The sequence below is a fragment of the Equus przewalskii genome, chromosome 20 (genome assembly GCF_037783145.1).
Source record: "Equus przewalskii isolate Varuska chromosome 20, EquPr2, whole genome shotgun sequence".
Taxonomy (NCBI): domain Eukaryota; kingdom Metazoa; phylum Chordata; class Mammalia; order Perissodactyla; family Equidae; genus Equus; species Equus przewalskii.
In genome coordinates, this window is record NC_091850.1 from 6,772,746 (window position 1) to 6,786,946 (window position 14,201).

The 14,201-nt window shown below is 39.3% G+C and overlaps 1 protein-coding gene across 13 annotated transcripts in view; it reads right to left on the reverse strand.

Annotated features, from left to right (window-relative positions):
* The window catches only part of MAST4 (microtubule associated serine/threonine kinase family member 4), a 576,955-nt gene that overhangs the window by 264,645 nt on the left and 298,109 nt on the right, over positions 1 to 14,201 (reverse strand). For all 13 annotated transcript variants that reach the window (XM_070586853.1, XM_070586850.1, XM_070586852.1 and 10 more), the window contains one exon: positions 8,495 to 8,526. In XM_070586853.1, the coding sequence (XP_070442954.1) occupies positions 8,495 to 8,526 (32 nt within the window). The remainder of the gene's footprint in view (positions 1 to 8,494; positions 8,527 to 14,201) is intronic.

Here is a 14,201-nt window from a genome sequence, read left to right on the forward strand (position 1 = left end):
ACCACAAGCACAATCTGTCGGCTACACCCCCCCCCCCCCCCCACCTCTCTATGGTTCCCCTTAGAGGGCCCGAGTCACTACAGCCAGCGGGGTAAGAGAATAATACAGAATTCAGCCATTCTGCTCAGTCTCGGTGGATAATGGGCACATTTGGGGATTGCCGTTACTGCGGCTGGGACTGCCATAGCCACCTGTGTAGCTATCATCAGTCTCTTTATTAGTCTGAGTAAACTGAGCATCCTGGTAGCGCTGGGGTGTGGCTCAAGGTGTTTCCTTTGGTTGCAGTTTTAAGTGTAAACTATTAAGAATTTGAGGTCGTGCTTTCCAGAATGTTCAAAGAATACATGACGAGCATGGGGAAGTCAAGCCTCCTCTGTGAGGTCTACCCTTTATTTGATCCACACTTGAATGTCAACACTAAAATTCATGCCTTTATAGAACAAAACGCACCCACACCCTTGCTGATTATGTCTCTCTGACTAAAGTGTGTTGCCCTCCAGAAGGAAAGATTGCTTTCCAGCCCTAAATTCTGGGCAGAGTTCCTAGTCAAGGAACTATCTGAGCACAAGCAAATCTCAAATCCTCTGAGGTGATAGTTCCTCACTTACGAAACAAAGGTCTTCTTAATCAAATTTCTAGTAAGGCTTCTTCCAGCTCTGAAATCCTATGATTAAAATTTTCCATATGGACATCTATAATATCCCACTTCATTTTCCTTAACACCTGTCTGTCCCAACACACAATTTCAAGAAGTGACCTGTATACCATGCTAAGAAGAAAGATGGGCAGGTCTAAAGTGATGGATTATTCTGGAAGAGGGGCCACTGAGCACAGGGACTTCCCTCACAGCCTGATGACACAGAGCCAGAACATGGGTGGGGTCTGTCTCCATAGCACACCCAGAAACTTCCTGTTATCAAGGTTGACCATCACAAGATAAAGGCAAAAGATTTACCCAAGCACAGAGGGTAACTGCCCTCTTTAACTCCTCTCCATTGACAGAAGAGTTGGCAAACAAAACAGGCCCTCAGAACATGCTACTCAGACGATCTAGTTTTAAGGGAACTTCCTCAGCCTACTTTGTAGTCTTTTGCCTAACTCTACAGGACAAAAATAAGTGATTGTTGGGGGTGGGAGGGCTTAATTCTCAACATGTTTTATTTATTTAACAAAACACTTACATAGTACTTAACTGCATGCAGGCACTGTTATAAACACTTCACAAATATTAACTAATTTAATCCTCAAAACACTCCAGGAGAGAATAGTATCTCCATCTTACAGATGAGGAAACTAAGACACGTGGAGATTAAACTCTCTGAAGGTCACACAGCTGGTGAAATGGCAGAGAGAGGATTGAAAATCAGGCAGTGTGGCTCCTGAGTCCCTGCTCTGAAATGTCTATCGAATAACAGCCTGAGAAGGTGGCTTGTAGTGAGAAAGCACAGGCATCCGCCTGCCTCAGTGGGTCACCCCAGACAAGACTTGCTGAAAACGACTGCTCACTGAAAAACTCTCCCCAAATTCCTGTTTGATTCGGATTTGTTGAAAAGTTATCCTAGTATAGATGAAATAGAGAACTTCCCCTCTTGCCCTTGGGCATCCAGAAGCCCACTGTGCCACTGCATACACCCTGAAGCTTTCCTGAGAACAGGAGTTTCCAACTTCGGGGGGAATTTCAGACTCGCCTTGAGAACTGGCTGAAAGTCCACAGGTCTCTGGCTTCCCCTGACCCCACCTGCAACAAACACACACACACAAATTCTGATTTGCACTCCCCCAAGCGTGTTTGGAAATGCACATGTATTTTGATAAACCTCCCCAGGTGATCTAAAACCCCTATTCCCCTGGAGCGAAACTAAGGTCCTCCTGGAATTTTCCAAGGTGAGAAGATCAATCCGACATTGTTTCCATCTCTCAGGTCTCCTCCCCAGCCCACCTCACAGAAGACGAACGCAGGCGTGATAAGGGATGCTGCAAATACATAGCAAATACCAAACTGCCTATTCGATGAATATATAAATGCAATTGACATTCTTTCACAGTCTGAAATCCTCTCTTTACTCTCAGGATATATTACACCATTCTCTTTTTATATAAACATGCCACTTTAAATGCTAATTCAGATGCAACACTCAATTCTTTCTCATTTTGTTTCTGGATTTCTAACATTCAAAATGACACTGGACTTCCATTTGGCTTCGACAATAGGTATTTTGAATTCTTGCTTCAATATTTGTGGGGGTCGGAAGGAAAAAAGTACTAAGAAAGAAAGTAAATTTATTTTAAAACTTATCCAAATATGGTTTACATGTCCTTATTTTGCTAGAATTAAGCTCCTTCTCTCTCTTTCAGGAAATGTTGCCTTCACCTTGCTGAAAATCTCCTAAATCTAATTCAACTCAATTGTAAAACCAAGGTGATTCCTCTCCTTACATTCTAGAAATAACTTCATTTTACTCAAACTACTTTTCTAAACAGCTTGTCAAGGCAGTATGTTCTGGCTGAAACACAACTGGCCTAAACGTAAGTCTTTAAAAAATACACAGACCCATATATGCCAATTACATTAACCCAAGCCTATTCAATTATACAGAAGGTCACTTCCTGTCTTGTCTCAAAATGAGGAATTCCAATCTAAGAAATACCTTAATCCGGTGCATTCAGTTCAATATATCTTATAAGTCCAGCATGCCCAGCTCCACCCAGAAGTTTCCAGTAACCATCAGGTTCCTCTGCCTCTGTAGCCCTGACCACTCTTCAACAATATTCTCTCCCTCTTCTGCTCACTCTCCTCTTCCATCCCATACCTGGACACCCTTTCCTGCCCCTGCCCAAGAGGGACAAAATTAGAAAGAAGTAAAATAAAGTTATCACTCTGTTGATACATTTATTAATTTATATATGTGGCAAAATGGTTCTCGACAGCTGCTACCCTATCTGGTAGCCTTGTCTCTCACCAGCCCACCAGAAGCATCTCATTAATCAAGGGTCTGCAGCTGTGCTAAACACAGCCCAGGCACACCCTGCCCAAAGGTACGCACCTTTCGTACATTTCAACGAGACACCGAAGAGAAAACATCTTTAAGATTTGACTGATTGGGTTTCTAGCATGGGGATATCCAGCACTGTGGGAGGTGTGGTTAAGATGCTTGCCTTCTTTGTAGATAGGGAGGTGGACTTCCTAAGAGACTGGAAACCATTGTATGCCAGTAGACACCTACCCTACTTATTCCACGACCAGCCCTACTAGACCCCATCCACTTTCAGAACAATAATGAAAGGGTAAATGGAGAAGAAACAAAACTCTAGAGAGAGAAAGAGTTACTAGATACCAATATTGCTGCTAGATCAAGAAATTCAAATAAGCCAAGAAGACTCCTACGTTGCTTTTTAGTAATTTCGATACTCCCAGCAATTCCTCAGCAAGCAGCACTTTTCCAGGACTTCTCTGCACACAAGGAGCTGCTTCTGCTTTGGGTTTTTGCTGCTGGATATCCCTTTAAAACGTGTGTGGCCAAAGACCATAAAGCCAAGAAACTCACCAAGTGTCAGTCACTGTTTCTACTAAAATAAAGTGATAACTGCAGATAGTTTTATGGATCCCAGATCCACAGGACTCCGTGAAACAATGCACTCAGGCTCAGGATTAAAAGACGCAAAAGAAAGCCTATTTTAAGCACCAAGGAGAAGTTACTTTCTAAGAATAAACAGTGCAGTTTCCTCCTGTGTGTGGAGAAATCGCAAAGATCATGAAATACCAAGATTGGAGGAGGCAAGGGAGGCAGCCCCAGCCAATTTCCTGCTCCTCTCTCCAGGGAATTTCATGAAAAAGAAGCTCTTTCTGTCCTGGAGAGCTATTTATTTGGCAATTAGTAAAACACAAAGGGGTCCTTTGAAAATTACGAGTGGCTGCCAGGGACATCTGGGTTCTGCTCCTAATCATCCATTAGCTCACACCTTGGGCTTTGACCCTTTTCCAACTGTCCCTGCCTGAAAACAAACACCTCCCAGAGAGTTTTTCCACTTAGAAATGTCATTTCTGGACCCAAGTTCTAAATATGAGTGAAGATTAGATAAGGAACCCACAACACTACTAGCACTTCTATAAATACAGACGGTTGAGATTCATTGTTCCTAGAAAAATCAAAATAACGTCAAGAGAGTCTACGCGTTCCACAATTTAAACCAAGAAGGATCCGGCCTGAGCCGTCCAGCCATGGAACCACGGTTAGGCCTCACATAGCAGACCCCATGATAGGAACTAGAGAGAAAAGGCAGGCGGGTTCACTCTGTGAGGGGCTCCCAGTCTAGCCGAGGTCCAGGGAACAGACTCGTGGACGACCCACAAACATCTATACTGTGTCCATCACTCTACTGGGCACCTTGTGGGAGAAAGAATAGTGAGTCACTTCTCCTAAAAGGCAACAAACCTAGTTCTGCAGATAAACGTCGTAATGTACCATCATATATGCTACCATCTCATTTGCCTCATTTCCTCCACCTTCAGGGTGGTACATCATAAAGTACTTCGAGAGTACCATAATTTATCATCATAATTTCCCCTATGATGTTTTGGCATTAACCAATAAGTAGTGCCACAGCAGATATTCCTATTACCATAAGATTGCACTTTTTGGGGCCAATCTTCACCATGAGATAAATAAAGAATACAGCTATAGTAAATTCTTTCGTTCTAAACAGATTAACATTTATACAATTTTTTTCTTCAAATTATTTTTAAGACTCCATAAACATTTAGTTAAAAGTTTGAATTCAACCTTCATATAATTACTGAGCATTTAAAAGAAAATATTTCAAGGATATCAGAACATAGAGGGTATATTATAAACACCCACGTACACACCACATAAATGATATACATGAAACTGCCTGCAGAGCCCTCTCAAACCGCAGCTCTTTCATTCCCTCCGCTGATAAAGCTTACTAGCTTTACTGTAAATTTGCTTCCCATGCATGTTTTTATATTTTTACTGAAAATGTTCATCTTCAGAAAAAACATAATATCTTGTTTTGCATATTTTTAAATTTTACAGTGTAAATGTTAGCTTGGATCTGGAATTTCCATTTAGCTTTTACTCAGCACTATATTTTTGATAAGTATACTTATTGATAACGTACTCTACTTCATTCATTCTACCTGGTGTACAGTATTTCATTGTATGACTATGACACGATTTATTCAAAGGATGTACAGATTTTGACAAGTAGCTGAGAGGAGGGGGAGCGAGACAGAGGTTCCAAGGAGAGAGAGAGAGGGGGAAAGTGCCAGAAGTATCTGGGATCAAGAGCCTTGGCAAATGGCTATTCTGTGAAAGGTAGAAGAGAACTAGCTAAAACCCAGCTATACATGGAGCAGAGTAGAGATGGAATCTGGAGACTTGAAGTTGGTAAAGGGCTGGAAAAGCCTCTGGAAAAATTGATCTGGGGTCCCTTGGCTATCTAGTAACATCTTGCCCAGACAGCAGCTCCCTTGACTTCTCTCTCCTCTGTTGCCCTTTGCACCATAAAAGAAAAAAAAAAAAGCACAATCATTGCCTTTGCAACCTTTTAAAACATATGAAATAACCCAGACTTCAAGTTAGTTCTTGAGAAAATGATCATAAATTCAAATCAGTGGGGATCTGAATTACTTTTTTCTAGACAGAATAGTTTGCTTTTTTATACTTTTAATTAGTAATAAAAGTAAAAGCCTATTTTCTGTGTTCTTTTGTGAAAGCTTTAACTTTTATATATGCATATATAAAATATAAATGTGTTTCTATCATATGACTTCAATCATAAAAATTATCTTTAAGCTTATTTAAAACAATACTAATTTTTTTAAAAAATCTGATAAATCCATAAGTGTCTGAATGATGAAAATATATTTTAAAAATATCATCCTTCAAGGGGCTGGCCCCGTGGCCGAGTGGTTAAGTTCGCGCACTCCGCTGCAGGCGGCCCAGTGTTTCGTTGGTTCGAGTCCTGGGCGCGGACATGGCACTGCTCATTAAACCACGCGGAGGCAGCGTCCCGCATGCCACAACTAGAAGGACCCACAACAAAGAAGATACAACTATGTACTGGGGGGCTTTGGGGAGAAAAAGGAAAAAATAAAATCTTCTAAAAAAAAAAATATCATCCTTCAAGGCATACAAATTAGAAGCGGCAGATGTAACAAAATCAGGTGCCTTCTTCCAAAAGCACAGCCTTTCTCAAGGTACACACCATCTGACAAGTTCAATCACATCTCTGTGTAACCATAAACAATGAGCAGTACATCACACTGGGCAGTTGCTCACTGTTAATGTGGAAAGAAGACAACAGAACAGCTGGATCAGATCCTCAGCCTTTCTGGGAGGAGGTACTGACAGGTCTGAAAGCACTGATGCAATAGATAAACTGAGGAAGTGTTAACAGGTTCAACAATCAGGTACTGTTATGTTGGCTGGTACCAAAACCCAATAAAGACATACTCGTACCCTTCTTCATTAGATTTGTATGAAAACCACTCTAGGATTTATTTTTAAAAGCATTTTCTTTTGCTCAAAGTCATAAAAGAACCTTGCATGAAGAGAGTAATTACCGGCATTCTGTATGGTGGTCACTGAAAGTGCTGAGTGGCGTTAAGCCCCAGAACATCTATATCACGCATCATTAATTCTTTGCGGAATATTTGTATTCAGTAGAAAATACAAAATAGCACGTTGATTTTTGGTTTGCTTCACTTGGAAGTATTAAGTTTTTCAGAATGCATTTAAGAAAAAAGGTAGACTTATGTTGACATATATATTATGCTTTATTCCCATCATCTGATTGATAGACCTATTGATTTTTATTAGGGAGGACATTTTCAATGGCTTAAATGTTCAAAGCATGGACTCCAAACTTATGCCATCTTCCTTTTTTTTCATTAAAGATTCCATGCTTCCAAGTAGAGATATTTAAATATTTTCTTTATATTTCCCCATCAACTCATGGCTATCAGCTAACACTAAGAGAACTGAGAATTACAAAAGTGCAAAAGGAAATATAGCCTTTAAACAGATATGGGGAATCTAATTTGCTAATTAACATTACCTTAATAATAATTTATAGGAAACACACCAACTCAGAAACAGGGGGAAAAGAGTGCAATCTATTATAAAAGCTAAAAGAAAGATTTGACTGAAGTTCTCAAGTTTTCAAGTAAAATATAAAAGACAAACTTAGGATGCTTTCACCATTAAATAAAAGTCTGAGGGAAAAGAGATTTTTTTCCTATAAAGATACTTCATGTCCTGTTATTTCTGTTTTTCTTGTTTCTTATTTCTCATCCTGATGGGAAATGTCAAGAAGTTTGGACGTTCCCCAGTCTAGGTGACAGAGTCTAATAATGATGCAGAAGAAGGGAAGTTTCTGATTCTAAGGGCATTATATTACGGCAAACTATTAGGCCATTAACCTCTAGTCAAAGGAGATCTAAGCCGGGAGCTAGTGAAAATCTATCCAGGCACGTTCTCCAAGAATAATAATCCAGTGTCCTCCTGGCAGCCTAAATTTATAAAAAAGGAGGAACCAAAATGGACAGTAATGAAATGCTCATGGTGGATGAAGTTTTGGTTCCTAGATAAAAAAGCTGAAATTTTCCAAAATTTAGTCAACAGAATGAATTCTATCTTTCAACAGTCACCATATACATTTCTAATTCTCCGAGTTGACACTTGTATAAATTTACCTTAAATATTGTAACATTTTTAAAAGAGGACATTGCCCCATCTATTAAGTTCTTCAACATAAATTAGATATCAAATCCAAATATTTCCACACCAGCCCTCGCATAGTACTAGTTGATAATAAATCTACCATAAAGTTAGTGGAATATTAAAGGCAATTTCATTCTGCAACTTGCTAATGGAAAAAACTATGATTTATTAGCCTTAAAAATAAAACGTTGAAACACACTATAAAGAAATCAAGTCAAGGTTCATAAATCTACTATTTCTATACAAGAGCATTACACGAATCAGTTCAGTAAGATCCAGATGTAACAGTAGAAAGTTTAGCTGGCTCAAAGTCTTTATCAATTCAAATGCAAAAGTATATCATTTACTCTGCATAAAAACTATAGTACAAAGAACAATCATAGATTTCCTGATCATATAGAAGAGCACTAATTCTTGATTCAGATCAATTTATACTATGTGCAAAGCAAATAACGTTTTTGCTTGATTACATAATAGATTTTTTAAATTTAAGATTCTCTCAGGAATAAATATTCATTTTGGTTTACAATGCCCATAAGGAACAAACTCTGGAAAATTTCTGCAAGTTTTCTTGAAATCATTAATATTTGACATTTATAAATAAACACAAAGTTTTTTGTTTTCTTAATTCATTTGTTTATCATTAATTTTCCATTTACCACTGAAAATCTATCAAGTCAGAGAATAATCACATTACCAACTGTACCAAATAAAATAAAATAAGGAAACAAAATTATGCTACTTACAAACTTCCTCTTCTGGGGAGACTCAGCTCCTTCTGCAAAAGAAAAAAACAAAACAAAACATATGTATGAGATGCTACATTACCCTTGGACTGCTAGGACACTGAATGGATGACATAAAACGTACTGTCCTTCATGATGCTTGATTTGGCATTTTCTATACTGAAAAGATTTTAGTGTCATAATTTTATGTTGGATCCCTTCTTACACTGTTCTCTTTATACACTGTGTTTAAGGTACGAACACAGTTTATCTAAATTCAAGAGCAGAAAAGACATTAATCCTCCCAAAGCAATGACAGTAAAATACTGAGTTGAGTTCACAGACCTATGATTGAACATAAGGAAAATCTGAGGAACCAAAGGACTTATCCAAAGAGGAAACAGATATAAAGAGGAGGAGAAATTTTGCAGGATTATAATTACATGCAAAGTGAAATGAAAAGGGCAGTTAAATCAATCTATTCGCCCCCAACAGAAATAAAGTGATGCAAAACATTGTACATACCTAAGATTACACTTTATTTAAAAAAAAAAAAAAAAAAAAAAGCAAAAGGTTTCCTTCTGGTATTGTTTCTTAAATGTGATTTAGGATATTTAAAAGTAGGTTAGTGAACTTCTAAAAAGACAAACAGTAACAATTAACAGAGTGCTTTATAGTTTTAAAAGGGTGCTCTTACACTTATCCCAAATTAAGATCATTATCTACCTAACTATAGAGAGGCTGTAGAAAATTTATAAAAAAACAACAACCAAGCAAACAAGCCAACAAATCAAACAAAGAAAAAAGGATACAGAAATATCTCCACCCCGTAATGTAGCTTTCAGAAGTCCAGGTACTCAAGAATGATTACTTGATGACGATAATTATAGAATAGGAAGCAATGAGTCATCTGGCTATTTCAACTCAAAAAGAGTGCACTATAAATTTGAAAGACTGGAGTAAATTTGGTTTTTCATTCCCACAATTATCTTTCTTTCTTTCCTTCTCAGAGCTTGAGCATTATCTTTTGAAAGGTGTTTCCCCCTCTGCTTCGAACTCACCTTTCCTGTTCCCAATTTTTATTGGATCCTTAAAGGTTTGTAATGGACAATGGCCTCAGACCTTACTTCTAAAAAGTGCAATTTACTCCAACACAGCTTACAGAAAATGGCCTTGAGAGCAGCAGACTGCAGGGGAGGATGCTGCTTTAAATACAATATGCCTTACTTATTAACTGGCAGATATATTTTGATACAGAGTTACAATAACCATATCACAGTTTAATTGCAAGAAGAAACAATCAACAATTTTAGGAACAGAGTATCTTCTTCCTTCTCTCAATAGCTAATATTTTCTTTTCAAGGGCTGCAGGGTTCAGTGGTGAAACGCTTTCATTATTTTTGTTTGTTTCATTTTTCTCTTTAATCTTGGTTAGCCCCAAGAAATTATAGTGTTTGCTGAACTTGGCTCCCTGATTCTGAGATATAAATATACTTTCATTTACTAAAGCCCCTAATGACAAGAGGAAAGTCTTTGACCAAGACAGTTTTCCTTGGGAACTGACATGTAAATAGAAAAACAATAAGTAATATTCTGTATGTGTATCTTTGGTTATGACAAGCACTGAGAAATTAGTTCTGTAGTCAGCTTTAAAAAAACAAAAGAAAAAAGAGAACTCCCTAGAAGTAATTGTTCACCAGATTGTTTTTTAGAAGAGAATTACTGAGACCCACTGCATAGCAAAGGGCCTGGAGCTCAGACAAGCAAACTCTGCTCTGTCCAGTACATTAATCTGACAGCAGCATAAAAAGAAAAGGAGGGCACCTCAAGTATTATCATTAATAACAGAAAAAAAAATAAGCTAGATGCTATTTCAGCTCTACATGCAAATAGATCACTCAGAAGATATACAAGAGAAAGGGCCAAATGAATGATCCCAAATAGTTCAATCAATCATATTCCACCAAATGACCTGACCATAAGCTGGTTGCCTTGCTCTGGGAAAAAACTGCTGAAACAGCAAGATAAGGGATAAAAACCAGCTCTGTTTTTAATCAGAAGTCTTTCCAATAGGTCTAGAATTATGAGTTCTAAACAAGAAGAAAGGTTACGGTGGGTAACCAGCACGGCTGCTTCACGGGACGGCAGCCGAGCTTCCAAGACGAGGAGCAGAGGACATTTAATAGGCCACTGTCAACTGACCTGGAGCTCCCACGCTAACCAAGCTGAAGGAGCTAATCCACCTGACGGCTTGAATGTCAGGCTCGGGACTGGAAACTCAATTTGGTAGCAAATTGGAATCAGATGTGATGGTAATAAAGTGAGAGAAATGAATGTGCTGTGGCCAAGACCTTGTGAACAGTAGCTGCAAAAGGCTGCAAATACAGGAGGGCTCAGCCACTTGCAGGCTGAGTAAGGGCTGGCTGCTGCCCTAATGCGTGGGGCCCCCACGCTGATCCAGCTGCACCAGTCAGACGTAAATGACCAGCATCACAGCCTTTACTGCCCGGCCCCTGTGGTGCTTGGTGTGTGTGTGGTACTTTTATTAACAACAGGAAGAGGTCACTAACACACACTTAGATAATTAGAAGAGACATGTGGTATTAGTCCAAGTCCTAAACTAAAGCTTGTGCTTAGTCTCTTTGGAACATGTGTTAAAAATTTAGCGTCAGGTAAGAATTAGAGGAGGAAAGAAGAGGGGGAGAAAGAGAAAAAAGGGCAAGAAGCGCCAGTCTGAACTAAACAGTATATGATTATTAATCATCACAGGATTAAAGAAACTCATGTCATATTTAAGAATATCAACTTTTAAAATTATTTTCATTGATATTTATTTCTCAATGACTTTAATGTTTATTAGAATTGCTATATATCATTACTTGCTTGATATTATGATCTCCTTTGCCCTTTCTAAAAGTGCTAACTAGCAAATATGTATGTTGAAAATAAAGGAGAAGGAAAGTTAATCTTGCTTGAGAACCCTGCTATTTTCTTGTCATCTCTTGAGAATCCTGAAGACACATGAGGGTTCCTCAAATCCAGGAAGAGATTCTTGGAGAGTCCAGAAGAAAAGAGGGCCAAAACAAATGATTCTGCCCCTTTCCCCTGGCCAACCTCAGCCCCAAAAGGAGAAAATAACTTGTTTCATTCACAAAGGCAATAGAGAAAATTGCAATGCTTAATATGTACAAGCAATTTCCACATGGTAATTTAAAAATATATATACCGTTTAGTAAGTATTTAATAGTTATACATACACAAGCAAAATACGGCTACACATGCCATACGTGTTTAGGGAATCTTTGAACTATTCTTCTTAACCGAGGAGTCAGTTTATGATTTAAAAGAGAAAGGAGACTTACATATATTACAAATAACACACGTAGATACCCCCTCTTCCAAGAGGTGGAGTTTAATTCTCTTCCCCTTGAGAGTGGGCTGGATTTAGTGACTCACTTCCAAAAACAGAGTAGGGAAAGGGAAAAATAGCAACTTTTCAGCGGAGAAACTTGACAGACAAGCGATCAAGGTTAACAGCACCAGTGATAAATCACCTTGACAGCATGTGCCCCTGAGATGATGCGATGAGAAGGGACTTCACCTCTGTGGTATTATCCCTAAAAAACTTTAATTCCAGCCTAATCCAGAAAAAACGTCAGGCAAACCCAAATTGAGGGCCATTCTACAAAACATCTGAGCAGTACTCTTCAACACTGTCAGAGGTGTGAAAAACAGGGAACAATTGAGAAACTGTCACAGATCAGAGGAGACTAAGGAGCAATAATGACTAAATGTAGTGAAGGATCCTGGACTGGATTCTGGATCATAGAAAGGACATTAGTAGAAAACCTGGTGATATCCTAACAAAGTTTGCAGCTTAGTTAGGAGTAATGTATTCATGTTAATTTCACAGTTTTGACAAAGGTATTAAGGTTATATAAGATGTTAACATTAGGGGAAACTAGTGGAAGGGTATACAGAAATTTTCTGAACTGTCTCACAACTTCTCTATAAAGTCTAAAATTATTTCAAAAAAATTTTTAAATTTCTTTCTCTCAAAAGAGAAGAGAGGAAGGAAGGCTGGGGGTGGGGGTGTAAGATAGAAAACAGAAAGGATGAACAAATAAGTATCTAAATATTCGAAGCTGATTTTAAGGCAATATTTAACCCCAATTTTTTAGGAGGTTATAGAAATAGTCTAAGCGAGAGAAGACTGTGGCTAGCACCATCAGTGCAGATGGTGAGAAGCAGTCAGATTTGAGACAGGTTTTTACAGAATTTATGAAAGAACCAGATGTGGAATGTGAAACAGAAAGCAAGGAGGAATCAAAAGTTTTTGGCCTGAGCGAATGGAGTTTGAGGGAAGAACAGTTCTGCTTGGATACGTTACATCCAAGATGTCTATAAGAATTCGAAATAGAAATTTCCAAACAGGTAGTTGGACATATGAACCTGGGTTCAGGAGAGAGGTCGGGGCTGGAAATAAACTACGGAATCATTACCATACAAGACGCTATGTAAAATCAGGGCTGGACAAGATAGGAGAAGAGAGAACAGACAGGAAAAGGATAAGAGGCACAGTTTACACAGGGCCACGAGCGCGTCCACATTTAAAATCTACAAGCGGGGAGAATTTTGATACACATTGGTAAATGCGTTGTACTGCGCAGCAGCTGGGGTTCTTAAAAACAACAAAAACTGAATAAGGCTAGGAAGTAAAAAAATCTACCAGCTCTCATACAGGTGACAGGACAAGTGACAGGTGACACAGACAAGGTCAGAAAATGGGCAGGAACCAAGAAATTAAACCCCAGAGAAGATGGCCACACCGGGAAACAGCCCAATTTGGACACCCCTGCAGGTGAACATTCCACTCGAGCTCAGAGCCCAGGAAGGAGCTCTGAACCGTCCCTCATCACTCCTGGCAGGCTCCCATTCCCTGTGGCTGTCGGCATGGTCACACCTGGGTCTCTGCCTCAGCTGCCTAGGGAGCAGGAAAAAGGAATACTGGCTCCCTCCTCAATCACAGTGGGAAGTGGGGCCAAGTCTACCAAGATTCATACTCTGGGAGGTCCTCCAGAAAAAGAAAGAGGACCTGGAAGTTCCAGAACTTGCACTCCCTCCAAAAACAACAACAACAAAAAACAACCCACCCCCAACCCTCCCACAAATAGAACGGCTATGTCTAGGATACATCCTTCCCCCACTACCTTCTAGAAGCCTTAGATCTAAAGTTCATGTATTTTCCCATTATCATCATTCTTTAAGTAGTCATTGGTGGCCTCGCCCCATCGTGGAGGGTTACTACAACCATTCTGCACTGACAGATGAACTATTAATCCAGGGAGAGACCTCAAAGGGCCGAGACGTGCAAGGCAGTGTATCAGGCACTGTCAGGGACACACAAGGAAACAGAATAAAACATACTTAAAAGCTGGTTGGGGAAACACACACACACAAAACAAAAGAGATGTCACCAGGTGTAAGACTATACAGCATAACTTGAATGTGTAAATGCTAACAGGGGAGAGAAAATAAAAGGGATTGAGGTAATTCAGCTCAAGCAGTGGTTCTGAATGCAGCCTGGCTACACGTTAATGTCACCCAGGGAACTTTCCGAAATAGCACCACCTGAACCCCAGCCCTGGAGACCTACAGAGAGGGTTGTTTGTACACATTGTTTAGCCGAGGTTGGGACTTTTAAGTCCCCTTAAGGACTCTTAGTTTG